The following is a 27,801-nucleotide window of genomic DNA, read 5'->3' on the forward strand; positions in this document are numbered from 1 at the left end:
TGGTAACTGTTAACATAGGATTATTAACATGTATTTATATAGCGCCAACATATTGCGTAGCACTGCTCCAAAGCACCGCTTAGCAATTGATTTTCCGACGATGCTGGTGTAAAATTAAATATAGAAATGGCAGAAGTTCAAAGGACACCAGCATTCTGGTCCCCTTTAATTAAATTAAGGAAAAGAAACAGTGTTCTTATGAAAAAAACAGGTGCGTTTGAGAGTATAATAAGTGCCTACAAATATATTTTATGGTCAAATTAGAAGACTGAAGATTTTTTTCTTCCTTTGTGACACTATATAAATATTGTACACACATTTCTTGACAGTGGGCAAGCATTCAACTGCACACTGCAGTAAAGTAGGTTTAAAAATTGTTCTTACCTCTATGATACTTTGAAGCTCTTCAACATAAACACGCTCTGTTTCAATTAACTCATTGATGATGTGGCTAGGAGAAAAAGAGGTAAACTTAAAAAAAATATATGGGACAAAAAACATATTGCATTTTTCACACTTTCCAAGTGAACTTGGAACTTACATGAACTTGGACAGAAACAGTCGACTGGTGTTCTTGAATAATTCAATTGGTTACTCAGAACTACTGTATGTTGCAAAAAACAGACCAAAGAATCCTTCAAGAGCACAGAAGGAATATTAAAGTAATCTGCGCTAGATTCAAGGGTGATATTTTAACATGCAAACCTCTACAATGTCCAGCAGGATAATATAGAAAGCCTAGCTTCACATTTTCATTTTCTCTTTCACATGTTTAATTACCCTTTTTACCAGTGATTCAAAATTCTGAATATGTTCAAGGACTGTTTTAATAGTAAAAAGAAAGTATGAAGCATGAAGTCAAGTGGATGGGTTTAAATATTCAGACCCACTGAACTACAGTCAGTTCTAGTAACAATAAGAGAACAGGAACAAAATGTTGCACCAAAATCACATGTGAAAATTCCAGCCGTGTTTTTGAGCTGGTATTGTGTGCAAAATTGTGTGGGAGGATGGGACACCGTTCTCCTGTTTTATGGCTTAAAATAAATGTTTTGGAGTAACTTAGCAACAATAAGTAGCCTTAATACTTACAGGTCTGCATTTGTTACTCAACTAAATTAGCCACATATGATAGGCAGGGCCAGATTGACATTTTATGCTGCCCTAGTCTACTACTACTACTACTGTGATACCCCCCACCCAGTGTAATTACCCATGGACTAAAATCCTACCTCATCTTTACTGTATAAACCAAACTGAGCCTTACTAATCACATGGATCTATGGTGCAAAGGGTGAAATTCTGCTTCTGTACACACAACCTACAAAACAAGATTTTCACCAGGCGAATTAGTGTTTAGCAGCATCCTTATTGTATCTAGTCCTTCTAAGCTATAGCAGTACGGTTTGTGAATGGGCTACTAAGTAAAGCCCTGTTCTTAACACCTGGTTTTGGACTTCCCATCCACGCTATGGCAAGATATGCAGATCTATTATCTCAGTAAAGCGCAGCTGGCCCTCTACTTCAAAATGGACCCAGAATTCTTAATAGAATGCCATGTTAGTCATTTTTATTCTTAGAATGTGTTCATTGGGTTCTGAAACAGATATTCAGGTAGTTCTAGTAGATGAACATAATAAGATAAAATGGTGGTACAGATGTGCATATACACTGCTCTATAGGTCACTGACAGCAGAGTAACTATGCAGCACCAGATCCCCCTACAAAAAAAATCTTCTGAGGGGCCCAGTGAGCACTTTAACCCCTACTGCCCAGCCCGACTCCTCCTCCACTCACTCTCAGGTAGGAGAAGAGGGATTTTACACCTAAAGAGAAAGCCAACCTCATGGTCCGGGGCGCTGGAGACATAGAGCAGCATATGGTGGTTATGCCACTGTCATGAAAACAGTATGTATTTGCTATAATACCCTGTAGATGTTTGAAAAGGCTTTCCTCTACACAATGTTTGAATATTGCTGCTACAGTTCTCCGCCATTCAGCCATAAGTGTATCACAGAGTTAAGTTACTGATGTTGGAAATCAGGCCTAGCTCACAGCTGAAGTGCTAACTGATCCTACAGGTGTTCATTTGGGCAGAGGTCAAGACTTTATGCAAAGCAGACAAGTTCTTCCACTTCAATCTAAGCAAAATTATTATATACTGTATGAACCTTACTTTATTAATAGGGGGCATTGCCATGCTCAGTGTCAAACTGGAAAACCAGGGACCCACCGAAAAAACCTTAGACCAGGGTCCCATCAAAAAACCTTAGACCAGGGGCCCACTCTCAGTACTATTATTCTTTCTCACTCAACCTCTACTCTCCTAGTCTCTTTTCTTTACATGCTATAATCTATTATTCCATCTATTTAGCTTCTTTGTTCTCATAGAAATAGGGAATGGCCATGAAATAGGTCAAATGTTTAGCAGCATGAGGGCCCAGCTGACACCTGGGCCCACCAGGAGTTTTCCTGGTATCCCGGTGGGTCAGACCAATACTGGCCATGCTGAAATAAGAAAGGCAGTAGAGGAACTACCAGGGTGCAGGAAGTGCGATCGCACCAGGGCCCACACCCCCTCAGGCCCGCAGGAGGTGTACGCAAATGAGAATCCGCCGTTAAAATATTCTCCGGAGGGGGTGGGGAGGCTGCATGGCCTGCACCTGGGTCCTTAACCCCTAGTTCCATAACTGAAGAAAGGGATGATCTCAGACTGTTGCCACAAAGTAAAAAACACAAATCGTCTAAAATCTCATTGTATCCAGTAATGTTATGGTTTGATTTCAATGAAAAGCTCAAACCAGAATTGCATTTTCTTTCATAATGCAAAAAAGGGTATTTTTTGGGTGGATAAGCCTTTCAATCCAGGTGCAAATTACAAAAAGGGGAATACTGGGCTATTGTTGCAGAGGAGGAAGGTGGTAAAAAAATCCCTTTTTAGTTGACCGACACCTGCTTTTGGCCATGATATATATAAATATACTACAGTACATTGCATACCTCCCAAATGTCCTATTTTTAGAGGAACAGTCAATCTTTTGACAGCTCAACCCATAGTCCCTCATTTGTACAGGAAAGTCCCGTTTTTCTCTGCACTGAAAAGGCAGAAAAAGAAACAATGTTTCTAACTTAATTGGCTTTTGGCAGAGAGCCCAAAACAGCCACATCTTCAGATAAGATACTTTTGCAGCAATTTCGAGATAAGCAAATAAGTAATTGTAACAATATAAGATAACAGCTCCCTTGGGAGAAGTTAGACTCACAGCTTAAAGGGCAATTCACCTTCATTAGCAAAACTGTAATAACTGGAAAAAATACCACAGAAATATGTTCAAACTTTCACAACCTGACAAATTTTGTAAAATGAACATGGTAATTAGGGGGTGTGGCCACACAAACGGGCGTGGTCAAAATAGTCACCCGCTACGCGCACCATCATTTTTGTCCCTCTTTTTATTTCCAAAATGTTGGGAGGTATGTGACATGGATGTGCCCATGGAATGTATGGATGGGAATGTGGATACCAGAGAAAAACGACTGTCACTAAATACACAGCGGGTACTGTTTATATTCAAAACTATTTCACGTAATGATTAATGTGAGCATTTTATTTCTGCTCATAAGCAGTAGTATCCCATAGCTAATGCTGACCCCCTGCTGAGTGAGGGCGATGATCTGGTCGCTATTGCCTAGTAACCAATCTATATAGAGCCTGAAGCAGAACACAATGCGACCTCCTACATGTACAGCGGCTCCATGAAGCAGAGACTTCCCAATCCCATGTCGGGGTTGTACTGCCGCCTGTACAGTCACACCCTGACCCAACAAAGCTTGACTGCCACGTTTTCGCCAGCAGTTTCTCCAGCAATTCCTTCCTCTTCAGGGGTTAACAGCAGTAACGTGAAACCAAACTCTTTTCCCATGGCCTTCCTCCATAGTCACGGCCACGCCTGAAACAGGTCAGGGAAGTTGGGAATTTCTCCCAAACGCCCATCGCAGACTGTATTTCTAACACTTATAGCTATATATATATATCTATATATATCTATATATATATATCTATATATCTATATATATCTATCAATATATATATATATATATCTAATGCATCGACTGCTATATACATAGTAACAGTACAAGTGTCGATTTCTCAAGACTTGACGTCGATATACTTCTGCGTCATCCTCGAGTTAATTAGTTGGACACTATAAGTATTATTAGCGCTTCCTTGATAAACAGAGTTTCAATGAACTTCTCTGTCACTTTGGGTTTGACTTGCTCAGCTGTGACATTACCAGTGGCACGAGTATATACCGACACAGAGCGGGTGTGACTTCTCTGGCTGTCTCTGCTGCTGAGAACTATTAGGGGGTGATACCTTGCTGAACTGGAAGGTGATTGGCTGGCCAGTCCGGGACTGGGCAGCTCCCCCCTTCCTTGCTAGTGTGTGGTTTGCTCCCAGCCTCCCACACAGCGGAGCGTGAGCCAGGGAGCGGATTTGCCTGTTGCAGCTGTGTGCATCTATGTCGCCTGTCTCTCTGTGCCGGTAAGTTTCTGCTACTGCTTTCAAACCTACTACATTTAGTAGGGACATTTAGATACTCCCTGTAAGAAGAAGGGGGTCTCTTGTCTCCCGCTTCCCAACTTTACTACAACTCCCAGCATCCAGCGACAGTCAATTAACTAGGTTTGGAGGTTTTACATGAATATAAAAAGCAATTCACATTTAAAGGGCAGTGATAAACTGTTTAAAACGCCTTTACAATATCAGAGCTGACTTCGGTTTCTACCCCATCCAGAGATCACCCCCTTTTCACATATGGACAGACCAAGAGGCATTTTATTTCTATATTTATAAAGCTGCGCCACAGCATCAAACACACAGCAATGTCATAGTATGCCTCAATTTAAAGGGTTCAGGTTATCTTCTAGTATGTTATAGAATGGCCAATTCTAAGCAACTTTTCAATTGGTCTTCATTATTTATTTTTGTATAGTTTTTTTTTTTAATTATTTGCCTTCTTCTCCTGACTCTTTCTAGCTTTCACTGACTCCCTCTAAAAACAAATCCTCACTAAAGCTACACATTTATTATGATTGCTACTTTTTATAACTAATCTTTCTGTTCCGACCCTCCCCTATTAATATTCCATATTCTCATTCAAATCAGTGCATGGTTGCTAGGGTAATTTGGACCCTAGCCACCAGATTGTTGACGCTGCAAACAGGAGAGAGGCTGAATAAAAAGCGAAATAACTCGAACACCGCAAATAATAAAAAATGAAAACCAATTGCAGATTGTCTCAGAATATCACTCTCTACATCATACTAAAAGTTAACTCGAAGGTGAACACCCCCTTTAAGTATGAGGACTGCAGCAGAACTTTATAAATATGCTCTTTATTATAATATGCACCCTAGTCTATGTGCTGCACACCCAGACAGGTCTGGACTGGGAGTCAAAATAGGCTTTGGCAATTCAGGTACACAGAGGCCCAAACAGTCCCACACCAGCCCACTAAATAGGGACTGTCTATGGCATCTTATAGCAGCCCATCTAGCATTTGCCAGAACCCACAGATTGCCAGTCCAGGCCTGCAACTAGACTCGCTTGAGCAATCACTCCCTACACTGCGCTATCCGTTAAAAGGAAGTTGACTTTTGTTTCTAATAAGATGTACTTTTTGTATTTAGACAATAATTCTCCCGTAGTACTGGATTATATTCTCCTTTTTCTGCATTGTGTGTATGTGTATATATATATATATATATATATATATATATATATATATATATATATATATATATATATATATATATATATATATATATATATATATATATATATAATTTTTTTTTTTTTTTTCAAGTTAATTCATCTTTGCTATTTATTTACCCTGGATTTTCAACAATCTCCCTCCCCCTCACACCCGTCTTTTTGTGATTCACAAGTTGCAACTAGTTTGGTTACCTCTCAGGAAGTGCTGCAAGAAACTTTTCACAGTTTAGGCAAAGTATTCCAAAACAGTTTATCATTCAGTTTTACATATTTATATATACTGGGCAAAGCACTTACAGGGGTTGTTTACCTTAAAAGTAACTTTTAGTATGATGTAGCAAGAGATATTCTGAGACAATTTGCAACTGGTCTTTATTTTTTATTTATGATTTGTTTTAATTACTTAATTACCAGCTGCTTAATTACCATCTTGGTAATTCAGCAGCTATCTAGTTGCTATGGTCCAAATTACCCTAGCAAGCAGTTGGTGATTTGAATGCTAGACTGAAATATGAATTGGAGAGGACCTGGATAGAAAGATGCTGGAAAGAGTCAGAAGGCAAATAATTACAAAACTGTAACCAAAAAAAAACAAGGACCAATTAAAATTTTGCTAATGATTTGCCATTCTATAACATACTAAAAGGCATCTTGAAGGTGAAGAACCACTTCAAAATCGGTATTATTTCCCTTCATTTAGAAAGGTAAGATGATAAAGAGATGGTGATGTCAGCTTGTGGCAACCTAAGGCTGATCACTTGTCATTTTTGTACCATTAGATTGTACACAGAAATGTGGAGCTTCATTTTCACCACTCTGCGAGGCTCTTTTTGTTACCCATACACGTCAATGTATTTGACAAATTTGTCGTTGTTTCCGATTTACCCATCACTAATTATGATGGAAGCAACCTGCAGTTGTTCTTCGTGTTTAGGTTTTTGCAAGTACAGGATCCGCTATCCAGAAACCCATTATCCAGAGAGAAAATGTTTTGCTTTTTCTCTGTAATCACAAAACCATACCTTGTACTTGATCCAAACTAAAGCTATAATTAATCCTTGCTGGAAGCAAAACCAGCCTATTGAATTTATTTAATGCTTACAAGATTTTCTAGTAGATGTATGGTATGAAGATCCAAATAACGGAAAGATATGTTATCCGGAAAGCCCCAGGTCCTGAGCATTCTGGATAATAGTTCCCATACCTGTACTCTGTTATTTGCTCATATGCTGCCTTATTTCAATGGACAGTTTAAACTGGTTGCTAGGGCCAGGGTTAGACTCTGGTAACCAGAAAAGAAGAGTGATTGCGAGGCTAAATATGGCTACCTACATGACTGTTACGCAAATGAAGCAAGGGCCAAATTCTCAGCTGGCCTAGCAGTTCTAGGGAGAGTTTCTCAGGCTGAAGGGCACCAGTGCTGGCACTCGTGGGTGTTTTGCACATTTAAGTCAATAGAAGTAAGCATTTTAAAAACGGAGCCTTGTGTCAAGAACTTTCCCTTCAACTACTTGAAGGCACTTTGAAGCCAGTGATTAAAGGGGGTTGTTCACCTTTGAGTTAACTTATAATATGATGTAGAGAGTGATTTTCAGAGACAATTTGCTATTGGTTTTCATTGTTTATTATTTGTGGTTTGAGTTATTTATCTTTTTGTCCAGGCAGCTGTCTGCAGTTTTGGCAATCTGGTTGCTAGGATTCAAATTACTTCAGGGCCTGAATAGAAAGATGAGTAATGCAAAGTAGTAATAACAATACATTTGTAGCCTTACAGAGCATTTTTTTTTTTTAGATGGGGTCAGTGACCCCCATATGAAAGCTGGAAAGAGTCACAAGAAGAAAGCAAATAATTCAAAAACTAGAAAAATAAAGACCAATTGAAAAGTTTCTTAGACTTGGCTATTCTATAAAAAAGTAAACGTCAACTTAAAGGTGAAGCACCCCTTTTAAGTGCCCACCTGAATGAAATGCCAAAAGCTTTTAGATGCGTAATAATAAATATGATATATATATATATATATATGTATATGTATATGTATATGTATATGTATATGTATATATATATATATATATATATATATAATTTTTTTTATTTATTTTTTTTACACTGGTGGCCTTTAGTGTCCCAAGTGTATGGTGACCTGCCAGTTTTTGTTGCTTATGTTTTCCCTTCCCTTTGCTGAGGGACCAGGGCAGTTGCACCTGGATTACATATTTAATTTGGAGAGTCTCTATGTAATATTATAGTCCCTATATTCCTTGCATTATGTATTGCAATTTTTGCAGACATGCATTTACAGATGGATTTTTTCTATTTTGGTAGCTGGATGTAGACAAGCAGATTGAAGCTGGCAGTTTGACTTGCTCAGGCCTAGTCTGCAGCTTCTCTGTGTGTATGGGCCCTTCACTGCAGCCTCCTTGGCAGATATATGGCTTGAAATATGTGTGTTGATTCACAATCCTCTCCTACATAGGCCGGGGGCCACTGGTCAGATGCGTGCTAAACTATGTCTATATGTCTGTACTTCAGAAGTCATATCGAAAGTGCAGTTGATAGGAGCCGAGAAACATCAGTGAGAATGATTTCTCACACATAGATTATAATGTGGTTGCTTGCTCTGAAAACAAGACGATGTGTCTAATGGACTGGGCAGCTGTATAATATCACTTTGCAGCAAGTGTCATATTTCAAGTAGATGCTGGAAGGCCATGTGACATCACCTTCTGCTAGATCACTATGTTCTTCTGTCTAATCTTGGAGATATGTGACCAGCCTGAAGCCTGCTGGAAAGGACTTGTGTGCCTGGGTTAAAGAATATGCCTCTATATTGCCATACTATATATTCTGAAAGAACTGTCTTAGTACCTAGGTTCTGAGTGTTTTTCCAGTGATCTGAAGGGTTGCAATCTAACCAATAGACCCAAAGATTTTTCTTTGGTGAACAACAGATTTTAGCGAAGTCCGACCAATCCGTCAAATTGTTGTGAAGTTAGTGGGAATCGAACGATCGTACATCTTACGATTTTTCGTCCGTCATCTGTCAGAAAATTGTTCGCCGGGTTAAAAAAAAAAATGTATCGGTCCCAGTGCAATCTATTTATGTTTGCAGGGCCAAGCAGGCAGCTACCCTCAGTTTTCCTGGCAATATCGCCTGAAATGCCCTTTTTAGTTGATGGACAAATCGTACATGTAAACAATCGGTTGAGATAATCGTAGTCTCACAATAACGAAAAGATCTTTTAAAAATCTTTACATCTATGGCCAGCTTAATTCTTGGTGCCATCATTATTGGGAAGAAATAACAAATATAGACAGGGTTATTTTTCCAAAAAAGTGCCCACACGTTAATTATTCCTTATACATATATTTACCCAGCAGCCACGTATCATTTTCAGGGAACGGGCATATGAGAGGTGCATTTGGCACACATACCTGCTTTCCCATTACAAAGAATTTCGTACAATGCCCTGCAGCATTCCAGAAAGGGGTAAGTGGAAGTTCAATTTGAATTAATGATGACTTTTGTACGGTTTGCAAGTGGTCTTTTTTGTTTTGCAGCTTGCTGATTTTAAATTTTAAACTTTTATGTGGTTGCTAGGGTCCCAGAAACCAGGCAGTGAATGAAATCTTAAAATCTAAACAGAAAAAAAATTGTAGTTTAACTATTCGTCATAATAAAAAATATGTAAACTCTGCTCTGAGCAATTTAAAATTAAGTCAAAATTGAAAAGCAAATTGTTGAAAAAGTTAATACCCTTTCTAACATTTGAAATGCTTCTTGTTGTTTTAACAGTTTGCATGATGCAGCTTTTGCGCTGGTAACTTTATGATCTTGTAGAGTGCCACAGGTTGCCTGATCACAAACTATAGGTTTCCTTTTAAGCTTTTGGCTGTCTGACTGTGATTTTCTAACAAAAATTGCAAACAAAATTGTTGAGCTATATATTCTGTTTTTGTGAAGTACGATCCAGTACCATCAAATTCACAAATATCCAGTGTAATATCAGATCTTAAGATTCATTACAATTGATTACAAGATGTGCTTAGATCCATTAAAACAGAGCATGATAGAGCATGGATAGGTAGGAAGTGTCATAATGTGAGTGGAAACACTATAAGCACCAATGTGCATAAGTCCTTAAATAAGAAAATATGCTGTAAAAAACCACTGGTGGTTGTACTTCTAGTAGAAATATTCTGCTACACAAAATTCTGCTCAATCTTCTACATTGCCTACAGCTCTAAAAAGCTCTGCCTTTAATTGGGCTTGATATTTACTTGCTAGGTGTACATATCCATGTGGTCTTTACCATCTAGTTCTTCCGGTTCACCATCAACTGTTTTTTGCCTCCAGCCTTAGCAACCCAGTGTGATATTTCCATAGCTTAATTAAGAAGTATAGAATCTATGTTGCTTGAAAGTTAGATGCCATAGACTTTTAGAGCAATGACACATGGCTATTTGTTGTGGCTACAAAACACTATACCAGGCAATAGACAATACTAAGAAGCGTCTTTCGTAATGAGAATTGTCTGCAAGTAAAGGAATTTTTGAGTAATTACATGAATCTAGATACCATGCATTCTTTAACATTCCTCCTTTTTTAACATTTCTCCTGGAATTCAGGGTACTTTAAAGGGTGTACTTTAAATCTCTTCTGCTGGTAAACCTATGCAAGTGTGTCCATTATCTAGAAAAGCATGACAAGAATACAGATATATATTTAAATACCGGTCTGGAGTTGACCATCCTTGCTCTACTGCAAAGACAAAAGGCTTCAGGTTAATCTAAAGGTGCAGAGTTTGCTACAGTTGTAGTCACCTATAGCAACCAATCAGCAGGTAGAATTTACAGTCATCAGTTTGAAAAACAAACATCCGGTTGCTATTGGTTATTACATCTGAACAAAATTCCAGCCCGTTATTAAAATGTACCAGATGGCACTGCAGCTGAACAACAAATGTCTGGTATTCCACAAATGACGTGGTATTCTTGCAGCATCGCTTGTGTTTTTCTGCTGTGCTCTTAACTAATTCCTTCTACCTTTCAATTTGATCTATTTTAATGTATATATGTGAAATTCAATACACATACAAAATGCTTGGCCATACAAAAATACGTGGAGATTCAGGGAGATTCTCGCCCTGCGACAAATCGCCTCTTCTTCGAGTGACTGATCTCCCCGAACTGCCTTCCACTAGAGTCTAAATCGACAGCGGGATAGCACTTGGAGAGCTTAGTTTTCCGAAGTCGCCCGAAGTTTTCTAGCTTGCCTGCGGGAAGGTAGTTCGGGGAGATTAGTTGCCCGGCAACAAATCACCTCTTCTTTGGGCGACTAATCTCCACGTGTGTCTCTGCCCTTATAGTTCAGGAAGCCACTCTTTTATCAAAAGGTGAGTGGACACATTCGTCAAGATGAGAATAAATTGAGTTGTTTGCTGTTGCTCCCTAACTGTACCTGGCTAAAACATTGTTTCTTATGAAGAGAACCCACACTTTAGTCTATACAACAGAGACAAATGTACATCCCCAGCAAGTACAGGCTAGTAGCAGTTTCTATACAGGAGGAAAAAAGACCAATCTACTGTCTTCCTACCCATGTTCAGAGTGCACTGCATATGAGAACCTAATCCTATGTGTCTTAAGGTGGCCATAGACGTAACAATTATGATCTTTCTTGGAAAAGATTGAATCGTTGGACATACAGGTAGAAACCATTGAATTCGACCTGTATCTGAAGATTCAGTACTAACCATGGCACTTCAGAGGCACCCAATCAAAATTTTCCGTCCAGCTCGAGCAGCCAACCGATATCCAAGTCTTCCGCTGATATCGGTCGGCTTGTTTCCCACCATACACGCACTGAATATCGTACGAAAATTCGTATGAGATTATCTATGCATCTATGGCAATCTTTAGGGCTCTTCCACACAGGCGTTTGAGCAAACCTTAGCACATGAGCTATTTATTATTTTTAATCTGCTTCTTTGCACCCACCAACATTCAGATGTTTATTTTGTCATATCTGCATATATATCCCACCAGGGAGTTTGAGCCTTTATCAGTTGCCATAAGCCAGGAATTTTAAAAAAAGTAAAGAATTCCAGTACCCAAAGAGGTAATTTAAAAATGGTGGTAATTAGTCACATTTTAAAATTCATTCATTTAATTTCTATAGAACAAAATACACATGTGCTCCCAGGAAGTGACGTGTGTTGCAGTAAAATGCTCTTCTCTGCCTTCATTTGCTTCCCATTTATCTGAATGGGAAAACCTCTGCCTATGGCTGGCGCTGTCTCACACATTCAGGATTCATGAATGAGTTTTATTCATTGCTGGGAAGTAGTGATGGGCGAATCTGACCCTTTTTTGCTGCGACAAAAAATCAAATTTTTTTGACAGCATCACTTTCGCAGCAGGGTCACAGAAGGACTGTTGACTACAAGTTAGGAAAGCTGTTTTGTCTGCTGTGACTCTACCTGAGGAAAAGTGAAAAATAATTGCTTAATGTCTATACCAATAATTTGAGTTGAGTAATTGAGTAATTTTTTGTTAACGCACAGGTAAAAAAAATAATTTGCAAGCCATACCCTAATTACCTTAAGCATTGCATTTTATTTTTTCATCTATGGCATTTCTCACAAGGCAACATCATTTCACACCCAAAATTGTTAGTGAAGAATTGTAATTCACTAGACGTGGAAGGTTGGAGTTTATGGTGCACTCAGTAGAGTAATTCATTCACTCCCTTTTTTTTTTTTTTTTTTTTTGTACTGGATACTCCAGTGCTTGATCAGCAAAAAAATGTGTTGTTTTATCGAGGCTAATCCTGGAAAAAAGTCGTAAAACAATACAAATGCACACACAGCATTTGCATTCCTCTTCTATGAAACAAAGAGGGAAAGTGGTTGTGCTACTGTGTAAAAGACTGGTTATTCCATTAAAGCAACAGCACACACACATTAATGCCACAGTAGTTCAGCGAGCTACACCGCATGGACAGCGTTGTGTACTCCTGCATCTTGGAACAACCATATTTCATATTACAGCCACAACTGAGATTTAGGGTATGTATAAAGTTTTTGTGTGGAAAAGTGCAAGGAAACATTCACCTGTTCTTGGAGGCCGGTACCTTTTCTGTGCTTGTATTTAGTAAGTGGCATTCAAACTGTGCTTCTCTAATATTCATCTGACCAGCAGCAGACAAAACATAACTTCATGCAACTTTTAGAATTTCTGGCCACTGGCTGGACATATATCAATTTGGTTTCTCTTGTGTGTACTTCACTACACTGTAATATTGCGTAGTGTTTCATATCTATCTTATTAGCACTATATAAATAAATTTATGCATGCATAATTACATAATAAGAACTCAAAGGGTTTTTCATTTAAAATTGTATTGCCCAGTAGTCATTAGACAGCAAGCATTACAGCCTTTATTCATCTGAAAAAACCCAAATTTGCTGAAAACAGGAAGATGACTGTGTCCTTCCTACAGACTTCAGAATATCTTGTGCCTTTATTTTACACCTGGAGACTCAATGTGGCCCTTGTGCAGAAGATGAGGTCTCGCATACAGTGGTGTGAAAAACTATTTGCCCCCTTCCGGATTTCTTATTCTTTTGCATGTTTGTCACACAAAATGTTTCTGATCATCAAACACATTTAACTATTAGTCAAAGATAGTCAAAGATAACACAAGTAAACACAAAATGCAGTTTTTAAATGAGGGTTTTTATTATTTAGGGAGAAAAGAAATCCAAACCTGTGTGAAAAAGTAATTGGCCCCTGAACCTAATAACTGGTTGGGCCACCCTTAGCAGCAATAACTGCAATCAAGCGTTTGCGATAACTTGCAACGAGTCTTTTACAGCGCTCTGGAGGAATTTTGGCCCACTCATCTTTGCAGAATTGTTGTAATTCAGCTTTATTTGAGGGTTTTCTAGCATGAACCGCCTTTTTAAGGTCATGCCACAACATCTCAATAGGATTCAGGTCAGGACTTTGACTAGGCCACTCCAAAGTCTTCATTTTGTTTTTCTTCAGCCATTCAGAGGTGGATTTGCTGGTGTGTTTTGGGTCATTGTCCTGCTGCAGCACCCAAGATCGCTTCAGCTTGAGTTGACGAACAGATGGCCGGACATTCTCCTTCAGGATTTTTTGGTAGACAGTAGAATTCATGGTTCCATCTATCAAGCAGCAAAACAGCCCCAGACCATCACACTACCACCACCATATTTTACTGTTGGTATGATGTTCTTTTTCTGAAATGCTGTGTTACTTTTACGCCAGATGTAACGGGACGCGCACCTTCCAAAAAGTTCAACTTTTGTCTCGTCTGTCCACAAGGTATTTTCCCAAAAGTCTTGGCAATCATTGAGATGTTTTTTAGCAAAATTGAGACGAGCCTTAATGTTCTTTTTGCTTAAAAGTGGTTTGCGCCTTGGAAATCTGCCATGCAGGCCGTTTTTGCCCAGTCTCTTTCTTATGGTGGAGTCGTGAACACTGACCTTAATTGAGGCAAGTGAGGCCTGCAGTTCTTTAGATGTTGTCCTGGGGTCTTTTGTGGCCTCTCAGATGAGTTGTCTCTGCGCTCTTGGGGTAATTTTGGTCGGCCGGCCACTCCTGGGAAGGTTCACCACTGTTCCATGTTTTTGCCATTTGTGGATAATGGCTCTCACTGTGGTTCGCTGGAGTCCCAAAGCTTTAGAAATGGCTTTATAACCTTTGAAATTGAACTCAGGTGTGATAAACCACAGTTAAGTTATTTTTTAACAAGGGGGGCAATCACTTTTTCACACAGGCCAATGTAGATTTGGAGTTTTTTTTCTCCCTTAATAACGTAAACCTTCATTTAAAAACTGCATTTTGTGTTCAATTATGTTATCTTTGACTAAAAGTTAACGGTTTTTGATGAGCAGAAACATTTAAGTGTGACAAACATGCAAAAGAATAAGAAATCAGGAAGGGGGCAAATAGTTTTTCACACCACTGTATATACTTTTTTTGAAGGGCTAATGTACTGTTTTTAATTAGAGGGGGTGGTTCACCTTTAAGGTATCTTTTATTATGTTATAGAACGGCCAATTCTAAGCAACTTTTCAATTGGTTTTCATTGTTTATTTTTTTTATAGTTTTATAGTTATTTGCGTTTTTCTTCTGACTCTTTCAAATGGGCGTCGTTGACCCCTTCTAAAAAACAAAAGATCTGTAAGGCTACAAATATATTGTTATTGTTACTTTTAATTACTGATCCTTCTATTCAGGCTTCTCCTATTCATATTCCTGTCTCTTATTCAAATCAATGCATGGTTGCTAAGGTAATTTGGACCCTAGTTACTAGATTGCTTAAGATTCAAATTGAAGAGGTGCTGAATAAAAAACGAAATTACTCAAAAACCACAAATAATAAAAAATTTAAACCAATTGCAAATTGTCTCAGAATATGACCCTCTACAGCATATTAAAAGTTAATTTGAAGGTGAACAACCCCTTTAAGGGGCAGATTTATTAAGGGTCGAATTAAAAATGCGAATTTTCAGCAACAAAAAATGATGGTCAAAACTCTGAAATTTGAATTGTGAATAATTCAAACTCGATTCAGATTTTAATTCAAATTTCTAGATTAATCAAACCATGGCCCTTTAAAGATTCTAATTCGACTATTCGCCACCTCGCCACCTAAAACCTGCCGAGTTCATATATAAGTCAATGGGAGAGGTCCAGTGACTCATTTGAAAAAAAACCCGAACGTCAGGGAGGCTAATAACATCTTCAGAGAAAAAAAACTCTATTAGAGTTTAGTCGAATTCTATTCAAATTAAATTCAAGTTTTCGGGTCAGTAATATTCATTAGAGTATTCGATTTTTTTTATTAAATAACCCCCCAATCGAATTTCGAGTATATTCAAATTTATTAATTAAACAAAATTCCCATGAATTCGACCTTTGATAAATGTGCCTTAAATGTTGCTCATCTCTGTAAATGTTAGAAGTTTGTGCAAGTTATTTGTTAGGCAATACATAATGGTTTAAGCAAACATTCTTATCTTAGCTTTTGAGTGCTGATGAGCACAGGATAAGTGGTGGCTATAATTACATAAAATGTTCTATGCCCTAAAACACTGTCCAAAATTCAGGTTTATTTTAAGCGTTCAGAGTCTTTGTTACAAATTTGATATAACTTAGAACTGCTCAGAATTTAAAAGGGAGTTATTTATCCGTTTCTTGGATGAATGATGTCAGACAAAACTCAAATACTCTTTGCATTTAAAGGATGGCAATTAGTGAATCTAATTAAAAACTATATTCTTATATAGGTGTTATTAGATTGATGTATTCTTAATTGTGCTGTAATACTTTACCCAGTGTGTTTTGTTTTATATTTACTATGACATATTTAATTATTTGCAATGACTTGCATCTTTTTAGTTTGCATAGAAAGACCCTCATACGCATGCAAATCTGAGTAGGGATGAGAAAATACTGGGGTTTAAGAGGAATTGTGACAGATAGTGGTGCATTTCTGGGGGAACCTTACATGAAATTGCTGGCCTAGACCTTTCCCTGGATTTTTTTTTTTTTTGGGCTCAGGCTGCTTGTATATGTGGTAAACCATTGACGGTGTAGAAGCTGATTGATTAAAGGAACAGTAACACCAAAAAATAAGTGTTTTAAAGCAACATGTAATATACTGTTGCCCTGCACTGGTACAACTGATCTGTTTGCTTCAGAAATATTATTATAGTTTTATATAAATAAGCTGCTGTGTAACCATGGGGGGGGGGCAGCCATTTAAACTGGAAAAGGAGAAAGTACACAGGAGATAATAGATAAGCTCTGTAGTATACAATGAGTCTTCTGCACTTATCTGTTATCTCCTGTGTTTGAATGGCTGCCCCCACACAGCAGCTTGTTTATATTAACTGTAGTTGTGTTTGTGAAGCAAACACATCAGTTTTACCAGTGCAGGGCAACAGTACATTATATTATCCTTCTTTTAAAAAACTTACATTTTATGGTGTTACTGTTCCTTTAAGGTCTTCATAGCTACAGCATTTTTCCCATTATCTTGCTTCAGCTTAATTACTGTTTACTGTGACCTGATGCTTATTCCACCATTAGCCAGAATAAAGGATTGTTGTATGAGTATTTACAAACAGACAAAAGAAAGCCAAAGTCCTATAACCCTAGTGCTAAAGAAATTGCATAGGTCTTGCTGTTTAAATTGTCGATCACATAAACATATCTTATGCAAAATGTTAGGAATGAAGGAATTGTAATCTTTTTTTTTTTGTAGAATGCAAACAGGCTAAAGGCCATTTGGTACAGCAGTCTAATGCATGAGTACCAACAAATGTAATACTCATAGCTGTGGTTTTCAGCTTTTAAGGGCACAATAATGTCTAAGAATAAGTACAGTCATGGGATCCGTTATCCAGAAACCCATTATCCAGAAAATTCAGAATTAGGGGAAGGCCATCTCCCATAGACTCCATTATAATCAAATAATCCAATTTTTTACAAAGATTCACTTTTCTCTCTAGTAATAAAACAGTACCTTGTACTTGATCCAAACTAAGATAAAATTAATCCTTATTTGAGGCAAAAACAGCCGAGTGGGTTTGTTTAATTATTAAATTATTTTCTAATAGACTTAAGGCATGAAGATCTAAATTACGGAAAGACCCATTATCCAGAAAACACCAGGTCCCGCCCATTCTGAATAACCCCCTTACCTGTACTTGTCATTGTAATATACATCTTTCTTTACATTTTTTGCCAATTTAATTTTATTCCCTGCAAAGTAACTGAATGCATTAACCATCTAAATTATATACATTTATAAAGCCTGAACCTCTAATGACAGACTATTAGCAATTAAACAATTAAAATTATGTAACAATTGCTATTGCAATAAAGTGTGTGTGCGTGTTTCTTCCCATGCTCCAACAACATACAAACAGATGATATAACTGACATTAGTGTTATATTAATGGGGATAGGGTCAAATTTTATATCTGTGTTTTAATCCGCTTCAGAGGACAGTGTCAATTAAAACACCATTTGTGCCATTGCCATTAAGCACACAGACTCATACAGATAATTACTTCCATTGCCTCACTACTGTTAAAGGACCAGTAACATAAAAAACATTTTTGTTACTATACCATGAAAAAAAACACCAAGACTAATTCTCACAGCTTTTATTAAGAAATAACTTACTGAAACTCCGCTTCAGAAAAGGCAATCCATCGTGCAGCACTCTGTTTCTCCTCCCTGTCTTCATCACCTTTTCTGAAGTGGAACGCAAAGGCTGCGTGATTTTAAAGTTTAATTAGTCTTGGTGGGGGGGGGGTTTGTGGTATACTAAAAAATTATTTAAAAAAAAAAATTAATGTTACTAGTCCTTTATTAGTGAAGCAATGGAAGCAATTATATGTATGAGCCTGGGTGCTTAATGGCAATGGTACATCACATTCCTAAGAAATAAGTGCCTACAAGCCCAAGTATCTCTTAAAGATTTGACAGGTGAGGCAAAAAGGCAGCACTGGTAATTTTAAGAGTTGAAATTCAGTTTTTCAAACCTGAAATTCGCGTTTTCTAGAGCAAAGTGCTTGGGGGTGGGATAGTATCAGGAAGACTGCCTGAGAACTGCAAAATCACCCCTGTGTGGAGACCAGCGTTTGTCATTGTTGTTCACCCTGAAATAAAATAAATGACCTGTGCACTATCAACATTATTGCTGGATTAAAAAAAAAAAACTGGTTTGTTATGTGTGCTCATTTTTATTTACTTTTCCTCAGCCTGAAAAATATAACCCAGAATTGTCACTGTATTAATTTGTCCCGTTTAGCTTGAAATACAGAATTCAAGAATATTCCATTTTAGTATTTCTGAAGTTTCCAACATCTGTTTGTTTTATGCTCTGCACTTGGAACCGCCTCTCTACACTGATGAATCATTATCTGTTTTTTTCCCATAGAATTAATATTTTATACTAGTATGATCTTTTTAAGGATATTTGAGCACCACATTAGTATGAATGAGTTGTTTTGGGAGCAAACCCTGGTATACTTAAATGTAATTCCCAGGATAAAGGCAAGCCTTTTTTTATACTAGCCACACTTGGGACAAATGTACTAAAACTGTCATATACAAGACCACACTTTATTTCATAAGAAACCTACTGGAATAACTTGTAAAAAGCTGCCCTGTGCCTAGCAATTGGATCCTTAATCTGGATCAACTAGCGATGTAAATGAATTGATCTTACCACAGTCAATCCAAATGGCAAACCAATGGCTCCATACACAAAATGGTAATTTGTGGCAGTCAAAATGTCCTTTCCTGCCAGCAAGTGTTATGCACTGCCTTTGACATTTCATAGCACTGCTAGGTAGGTATCACTTGGGCATGCCCCCTGTGAGGAGAGATACTTCTAATACGGGGAAATTGCTGGCCTGCAATAAATGAATGTAAATTTATTCAGTGCAGCCCTTCTAGTTAGTTTTTTCAGACTTGTACCCGACGTGTACTCCTTTTATAAGGAGGACATTTTGATCAGTGCTGTTTTTCATGCCTTAGCTTTAGAAAAAGTGATGGTAATTCTGCATGAGATTCACATTTGTATTTCCAGCCTCTTCTGTAAAACCAAAATATACAGACAATGATGTTCTGTTGCAAGTATAAACATCCTGCAGTGTAATTCTATAACCTGGAGTGTTCTGTTTAAATTGGATTGAAGTGCCATTTTGACTGCAGTAGTCTTCTCAAGGAAAACTGTGGCAGGGAAAATGCCCTCACCATTAGTTAGTGCTTTGCATTCTGGTAGTAATAACTTGGGAATGCTCTTTTGTATTCCCAGTTACTCCCTGTCTGACTCCTTTTGGTTTTATATCCTGAATAGGTTTTAGCTTTATTTATGTGTCGTTAATATGCATGTTTATGAATCCATGCACACCTAATAATCCTGATGTATTGCACCAGGGATATGGATTAGTCACCTGCTGTCTTATTTCAATAATTATCATAGCACTATAGATTGTATGTAATAACCGGTACAGGTATGGGACCTGTTATCCAGAATGCTCTAGAACTGGGGGTTTCCGGATAACAGATCTTTCCATAATTTGGATCTTCATACCTTGTCTACTATATAAAATCATGTAAACGTTAAATATACCAAATAATCTTGGTTTGCTTCCAATTTGGATAATTTTATATCTTAGTTTGGATCATGTACAAAGTACTGTTTTATTATGGAGAAAAAGGAAATCATTTTAAAAAATTTGGATTATTTGGATAAAATGGGGGCTATGGGAGACGGCCATTGCGTAATTTAGGGCTTTCTGGATAATGGCAGGTAACCGATACCATACCTGTAATAATTGTTGGTATTTGGAATTTGGCTTTCTATGCTGCATTTCAGTGGAATATCTGTAAATGATGTCCGAGTTGCATATGTGTGGCCTTGCCTTCACTGTGTTTAATCAGGAAATGATTCTTCTTTTGCCTTTAGGGTCAGGGCACACAGGCAGATTCGGGGAGAATCTGCCTGTGTCACTCGGCAACAAATCTTTTCTTCAGGGCGACTAATCTCCCCGAACTGCCTAATCTCCCCAAAACACTCCCAGTGCCATCATCCCGCAGGCGATTTACATTTAAGACAGCGGGATGGCACTGGGAGTGATTTCCAAAGTCGCCAGAAGTTTCCTCGTAAGGCAACTTAGGGCGACTTCGGAAAACGAAACGCTCCGAGTGCCATCCCGCCGGCAATTTACATTTTAGCCAGAGGGAAGGCAGTTCAGGGAGATTAGTTGCCCCGAAGAAGAGGAGATTTGTCACCGGGCAACTAATCTCCCCGAATCTGCCTGTGTGACCTGACACTTAAAGTTTAATGGGATCAGACCTAGATGTGGGCAGGGTGCAAAAACGTAAGCATGTTTTGATCCGTCTTTTAATTTATGGCAATCCAATTTATGATTAGCATTTGTTTGAACTGTTCATATACAGTTACTTGGATGTCTGAGCAAACCATCCATTAGTTTGAAGTGAATCTAAAGCTTTTTTTTTTTTTTTTTTTCTATTTTAGTCTGCAGGTGTGTTTGTTTGCATATAACTTGCCATTAGTCATCCAATTAGATACTATCTTTGTTTAGTTACTGTCACTCCTAGCGCCCATTTTAGTTGTGTGATAAGAGTAAAGAATCTAAAGAATTGGCACGAATATAGTGGCTTCGGGTGCACAAGCCATTTGCAGGTTAGTGGAAGATTTCATTTGGGTTCTCATTTAGTTCTGCAGAAGCAGTTTGTAAGTAAATTTGTTTTCCTTACATTTTAGTTAACTGTCCTGCCAAAAACCTGGTAAATAGGCAATTTATAACCCCAATCTGACTGCGGCAAATAGGGTGAGCTTCTGATAATGCTTGTCTCAGGTGCCAGAAACCAGCAGCTGACATTTTCCACTTGATATGGGAATGCCCTCAAATGATTACCTTCTGGACCCAAGTCATAAATTACCTGACCGATAACCTGGACTTTCCATGGGTAATAACACCAGCTGTCTGTCTTTTATGGGGGTCATAGAAGCTATAATTCATGCCAAATATGCTAGGATAAGATCACATCTCTTATTGTTCTATGCAAAGAAAACGGTGGCAATGAACTGGTTGTGTGAATCTGCACCTTCCCTAAGAGCTTGGATAAACATTTTATTTATATATATATATATATATATATATATATATATATATATATATATATATATATATATATATATATATATATATATATATATATATATATATATATATATATATATATATATATATTAGTCAGTTTTTTTTTTTTTGATTAAATTTAGCAGTTTTCGATCTAATTAAAATCGTACGATTCGAACGATTTTCAGAGACAGAATATTCTACGATTCGAAAATCTAAGTACTAAGTTTTTCCAATTCAAATCGAAGTCGAATTTGGCCTATTCGATGGTCGAAGTACCCAAAAATTACTTCGAAATTCAACGTTTTTGAATTCGAAAATTTCACTTTGACCCTTATTAAATGGGCCCCTAAATGTATTAATTTTATATGATAACATTTATATATTTTTTTTTAATTTCTTCGTACAGATAATGACAGCTTACTAAGAAACACCAGATGCCTGTGCCATTTTTGAAGTCTTCCATGAACAGACAGCAATGCTATTGCTAGGGTGCAGTTTGCAAACCTCTAAAGTCTACTAGCCTACAGTGTGTGGTTTTCCATTTTAAGGAATATTTGGCTTTTACAATGAACATTTGGTCGGAAAATACAACAGACATTCAAAGAACACCTATATGAAGAATTTCAACCTTTTTTCCTCACAAAAGTTTTAATTCCCCCAGAATGCTTATTAGTGCTAGGAGGTTAAGAAGATGCCAGTCTCTTCAATTACTTGCCTCATGTTTTGTTTTATCATTAATGGCTTTATTGGTTCAAGAAGACAATTCCTTGGTCAACCACGTAAAGTCCTATTCATACAGGTACCTCATAAATAGCTATAACTTTGTCAATGATAGTCTGTCTGTTCCTCGGGACAGATCTGATGGGGCAGCTGGCTACAGATATCTGATCAATAACAGGCACAAATGTCTAAATGAGGATGTACTGCTCTTACTGTTTGTAAAGACAGCTCCTGAAAACAGAAGGCGCCGCAATGCAATTCGAAAGACTTGGGGCAACGAGGATTACATCCGTTCTCGGTATGCTGCCAACATTAAAGTTGTGTTTGCCCTCGGAGTTGAAAGAGATCCAGTAAAAAGTCACCACACTCAACAAGACCTTGTCAACGAAAACAAACGCTTCAAGGATCTAATACAGCAAGACTTCAGTGACACCTTCCACAACCTAACCCTTAAGTTGCTTTTGCAGTTTGGGTGGGTAAACTCATTCTGTCCTAGTGCTAAATTTATTATGTCTGCTGATGATGATATCTTTGTCCATACCCCTAACTTGGTTACCTACCTAAAAAGCTTGCCTATTGAGACACAGGATTTCTGGATTGGTAGAGTCCATCGTGGGTCACCTCCAATAAGAAGCAAAGCCAGCAAGTATTATGTGCCTTATGAAATGTATCCCTGGTCATCTTATCCTGACTACACTGCAGGAGCTGCGTATGTTGTTTCTAGAGATGTGGCTGCAAAAGTATACGAAGCATCGCAGACATTGAACACAAGTTTGTACATAGATGACGTTTTCATGGGAATCTGTGCCAATAAAATGGGAGTTGTTCCTCAGTATCACGTATACTTCTCCGGAGAAGGGAAATCTCCATACCATCCTTGTATTTACAACAAAATGATGACTTCCCATGGACATTTAGGTGACCTTGACTATTTATGGAGGCAAGCTACAGACTCTAATGTAAAATCTCTTAGTTCTGGATTTTTGGGTAACGTATATTGTAAAATAGTAAATATCATGCTTCTCTGTAAAATTGGCTATGTGGATACATACCCCTGCTCAGCTGCATGGTCCTAGTACAACTAAAGAGTGAGTTTGTAGGTGCAGCACCAAGGAATCCAGGAGGTAGAAAAATTAAAAATATAAACCTTTATTCAAGCATTTTAAAATGGTAGTAGGAAAAAGCATGCCCCACACTAAACAATGGGCTGTTCACTCAACGCGTTTCATGGCTCTCGCCACTTCCTAGTACAACTGCAATAGTTGGCCAAAGTGCTTGCTTTCAGTTTGATTTTTTTTTTGGCAAATATTCTCTGGATCCTTTGTGGTCCCCACCCGTCTGCTCAGGAACATATACTATTTTTGCTTTCAATAACGCTTATAAAATCAGTTACTGAACAGCAATAATAAAATGCAGAAATGTTTACTGTGACGCACTGTATCACTCATGCTGTAATGCATTAATGGCTGTGTTTTATGTATCCATGTCCTTGTTTACAGATTTATTGTGAATATCTAGAAATGACTGTTGTTAAACAATGCAAGAGTATAAAGCATAAAAATAATCCCCATGAGCACACTGCTCAGATGAGTTAAGAGAAGCCAGATGGAGTTCATTGGCTTCCTAAGGAGTCCTACAGATGTACTGCACTGTCTAAAGCAAGGGGCCTTATGGATCTCCAGCTCAGCTTTAGCAGTTGTGGGATGCTGGGAAGTTTAGTTTGCAACAGCTGGTGAAGACCCATATGGAAATCTTTGGTCTGAATTGTTATAGTGCCTTCTAATGCTAAGCTAAAAACACCAATATAAGTGTCTGATAGTTTGTATTCATACATGTTACACAGGTTGACTAAGGTGAGTTTTACCATCTAAAAAGCTGTATGTAAGGCGGGTATTAGACATTCCCACAAACTAATACCCAATTAATGGGAAAGCTGCCTCTGAAATCATAGTTCATTTATTCTTTCCACAATTAACAACATCATTGCATTTACATCAAGGATGAGTAACCTGCATCTTTCCAGATGCTGTTGAACTAGTTTTCCCATTCCACCGATAGTGAGGGTAGGGAGATGCCCTTGTTCCTTTTTTAAATAATTGTTATTTTTCAATTATTTAAATACTTTGTATTAATATAGCTTAAACCACTTCTAATGTTGGTACAGTCACAGGGCAGTGTTCTTTATAAATAAAGCTCTTTAGCATAAGAAGGAACTTGCAAACTAGAAAAAAAAAATGTGAAATAATCTTAGTGTGAACATATTTTGAACTACAGCAGGTCTGTTTTACACAAAAAATATATTTTTATACTCTAGTAGAACTGCTTATTTATTATAAAAGATATGAAGGCAGGTAAAACAAACCGCCTGAACTTTCATGTACTGGAAATCCTTTTGATAACTTTAGTTCTTTTTGTGGAGGGATTTCCAACAAAAATGGTGCTATTTACTGCAAGTTTGTGAGACGGAGAGAGCCATTTCCATGGCATTTATACATCAGAGTGTTTCAGTGGTTCTCAAGTAGTGAGTTCCTAGTAAAGCACACGTGCACTTGTGTGTTTGTCTACTTTTAGCTGTATGTTTTGTGTATTTTTTATGTTATAAAGTATTGCTTTACTCATGAGCAATTTTACATTTGTAAGTCTTCTCATTTTCAGATAATAAACAGATTGAGTCCAAAAACAAAAGTGTAAGCTGTGATCTACCTCTGTTCACCCTCACAGTAATCAGCTGATTGCTGTAGTGGGAGTCATTATCACAAACAAGTACAATACTGAGCCATATAAAGGTCCAGACTAGTAGCGTGATAGATATATTTTTTTATATTTGTTGTGCATGTATAAATATGTAAAATGTGTGTAAATCAACCTAAGAAAAGATTGGGGTGTTATAGTGGGTACAGACTTCACTGATACTGGTGTCCCTGAAACTGAGTGTAGCAAATCTCTGCTGTAAATAGTAGAAAACAGAAAAAAAAAATGCACAGATGAATGTGAGTAACATTAGACTGCCTTATGACACATGTTAGAGGGCATCTGTATTTCTGCACAGTAATAGCAGCATGTGCCATAAGCTGCACAATGTCCTACTCATTCAGGCAGTAAGTCAGTGAAAGGGAGCAGCTGCCGTTCCAGCCATAACGAAAACTGCAGTAGTTTTCTTGAAGGGGGTGTTCACTTTTGAGTTAACTTTTAAGTATGATGTGCGGGCCGACCTCGCAACTCCCTTTCCGGGTCGTGGGCAACCTTAAAAATGACTAGGGATGGGCGAATTTGACCCGGTTTTTTTTTTTTTTTTTTGACGCACGATGCCATACAAATCTATGGGCATCATTTTTGTGGTGAAACAAGGTGAAAAAAATTGCCCATCCCTACAAATGACGACTTCCAGGTTGAACTTTTATAGATGCACGTCTGTGCACCCCGCCCCTTGTGTGACATCATTAGCGTGGCGAGTCGGCGGGGGTTTTTTAAAAGGAACCCGAAAGTTGGGAGGGCAGGTGGCGGGCGGATGCTGGTCAAGAAAATCCCGACCCGCACATACCTAGTACAGAGTGATAGACCATTTGCAGTTGGTTTTAATTTGGTTTTTGAGTTATTTAGCAGCTCTCCGGTTAGCAATTTCAACAATCTGGTTACTAGGGTGCAAATTACCCTAGCAACCATGCATTTATTTGAATAAGAGTGGAATATGAATAGAGAGATCAGCAAAAACGTAACAATAGATTTGTAGCTTTACAAAGCATTTGTTTTTAGATGGGTTCAGTGACACCCCCCCCCCCCTTTGAAAGTTGGAAATAATCAGAAGAAAAAGGCACTTCATAAAAAAAACTATAAAATAATCAATCAAAAAAGCATTTTTGATTGCTTGCTACGTGCTTTTGGACTCTTGCATAGTGCTCACATGTAGATGGTATATATCCACATCAAAGGTTTATTTATGATAATTAGTAAAAACTATACAACATAAATAATGAAACCAATTTGAAGGGTTGCTTAGAATTGGCCATTTTATAACACAAAAAAATTGAAGGTGAGCTGCCACTTTAAAGGAGAATCATTCATATTGTCATATTTTTAGAATCATATTTCATATTTACTTTGTGAAGAAGTAGAGGTAAAGTATAGACAAATGTGAACTAGATGAACCTACTTAGCTCATGTAGTCAAGTGAGTTATACACTTTGCCCCATATGTAATAAAAGGCACTAAGTTTACCCCAGTAGCAGTAACCATTAGCAACCAATACAATGCTTGTTTTTTAACAGATGACCAGTAGTTTCTGCCAGTTGATTGGTTACTACACCTGGGCAAACGTAGTGCCTTTTATTACATTACCCCAGTTAAAGCGACTTATTCATTTTGATTATTTTCATCCCAACTAGGAAGTTGGAAATATTTATTCATAGATCCTGGTTCTGCCCTTTGGTTTTACATCCTGTATAATCTATCAGACAAAATGTTCTCATAATCTTGGCAAATGGCACATATAAAGACTTTTAGATTTATTAGGGCTAGGCATGGGAGGCAACATGACAGTCACAGTGCTCTCAGGCAGAACCACAGTAGTAAAAACCTTCTTCCCCTGCCTGTCATCCTTTCCCATTGTCATATTGTCTTCCTATAGTAGACACTGGTAGTTAATGGCAGGATACAGATGCTATGCCATTCCAAGTGATCACCCACATGTTTCTTTTGAATGGGAAGCAGACTAGGAAGGGGGTATGACCACCACACCTCAACCTTGGAACATTGTAGTGCTCAATTACACTACTGCTTGTTAAATCAAAATAACACTTTTTAATACACACGCACCCCTCCCCCTGATTTTAAAGGGATACTCTCATGGGAAAACATGTCTTTTTCAAAACGCATCAGTTAATAGTGCTACTCTAGCAGACTTCTGCACTGAAATCCAATTCTTAAAAGAGCAAACAGATTTTTTTTAATATTCAGTTTTGAAATCTGACATGGGGCTAGACATATTGTGAGTTTCCCAGCTGCCCCAGTCATGTGACTTGTGCCTGCACAGGCTGTTATTTCTCCTACTTAAAAGGATACTGTCATGGGGAAAAAAAAAATTTCAAAATGAATCAGTTAATAGTGCTGCTCCAGCAGAATTCTGCACTGAAATCCATTTCTCAAAAGAGCAAACAGATTTTTTTGTATTAAATTTTGAAATCTGAGATGGGGCTAGACATTTTATCAATTTCCCAGCTGCCCCAAGTCATGTGACTTGTGCTCTGATGAACTTCAATCACTCTTTACTGCTGTACTGCAAGTTGGAGTGATATCACCCCCCTCCCTTTTCCCCCCAGCAGTCAAACAAAAGAACAATGCGAAGGTAACCGCTCCCTAACACAAGATAACAACTACCTAGTAGATCTAAGAACAACACTCAATAGTAAAAACCCATGTCCCACTGAGACACATTCAATTACATTGAGAAGGAAAAACAGCAGCCTGCCAGAAAGCATTTCTCTCCTAAAGTGCAGGCATAAGTCACATGACCAGGGGCAGCTGGGATATTGACAAAATGTCTAGTCTTGCTCTTTTGAGAAATGGATTTCAGTGCA

General features: G+C 37.9%; 2 protein-coding genes across 6 annotated transcripts in view; one reads left to right on the forward strand and one right to left on the reverse strand.

Moving 5' to 3' along the window:
* LOC108717446 (guanine nucleotide exchange factor DBS-like) overlaps positions 1 to 27,801 on the reverse strand; it is a 186,741-nt gene that overhangs the window by 58,160 nt on the left and 100,780 nt on the right. For all 4 annotated transcript variants that reach the window (XM_018264694.2, XM_041564799.1, XM_041564798.1 and 1 more), the window contains exon 16: positions 385 to 451. In XM_018264694.2, the coding sequence (XP_018120183.2) occupies positions 385 to 451 (67 nt within the window). The remainder of the gene's footprint in view (positions 1 to 384; positions 452 to 27,801) is intronic.
* On the forward strand, positions 4,508 to 24,908 carry b3gnt5.S (UDP-GlcNAc:betaGal beta-1,3-N-acetylglucosaminyltransferase 5 S homeolog). Of its 2 annotated transcripts, none has more exon segments than NM_001093236.1 (2): positions 4,508 to 4,546; positions 21,915 to 24,853. In NM_001093236.1, a coding segment is annotated over 1 exon segment (1,134 nt). In that variant the 5' UTR covers positions 4,508 to 4,546; positions 21,915 to 22,170; the 3' UTR covers positions 23,305 to 24,853.

Source organism: Xenopus laevis, chromosome 5S (genome assembly GCF_017654675.1).
Source record: "Xenopus laevis strain J_2021 chromosome 5S, Xenopus_laevis_v10.1, whole genome shotgun sequence".
Taxonomy (NCBI): domain Eukaryota; kingdom Metazoa; phylum Chordata; class Amphibia; order Anura; family Pipidae; genus Xenopus; species Xenopus laevis.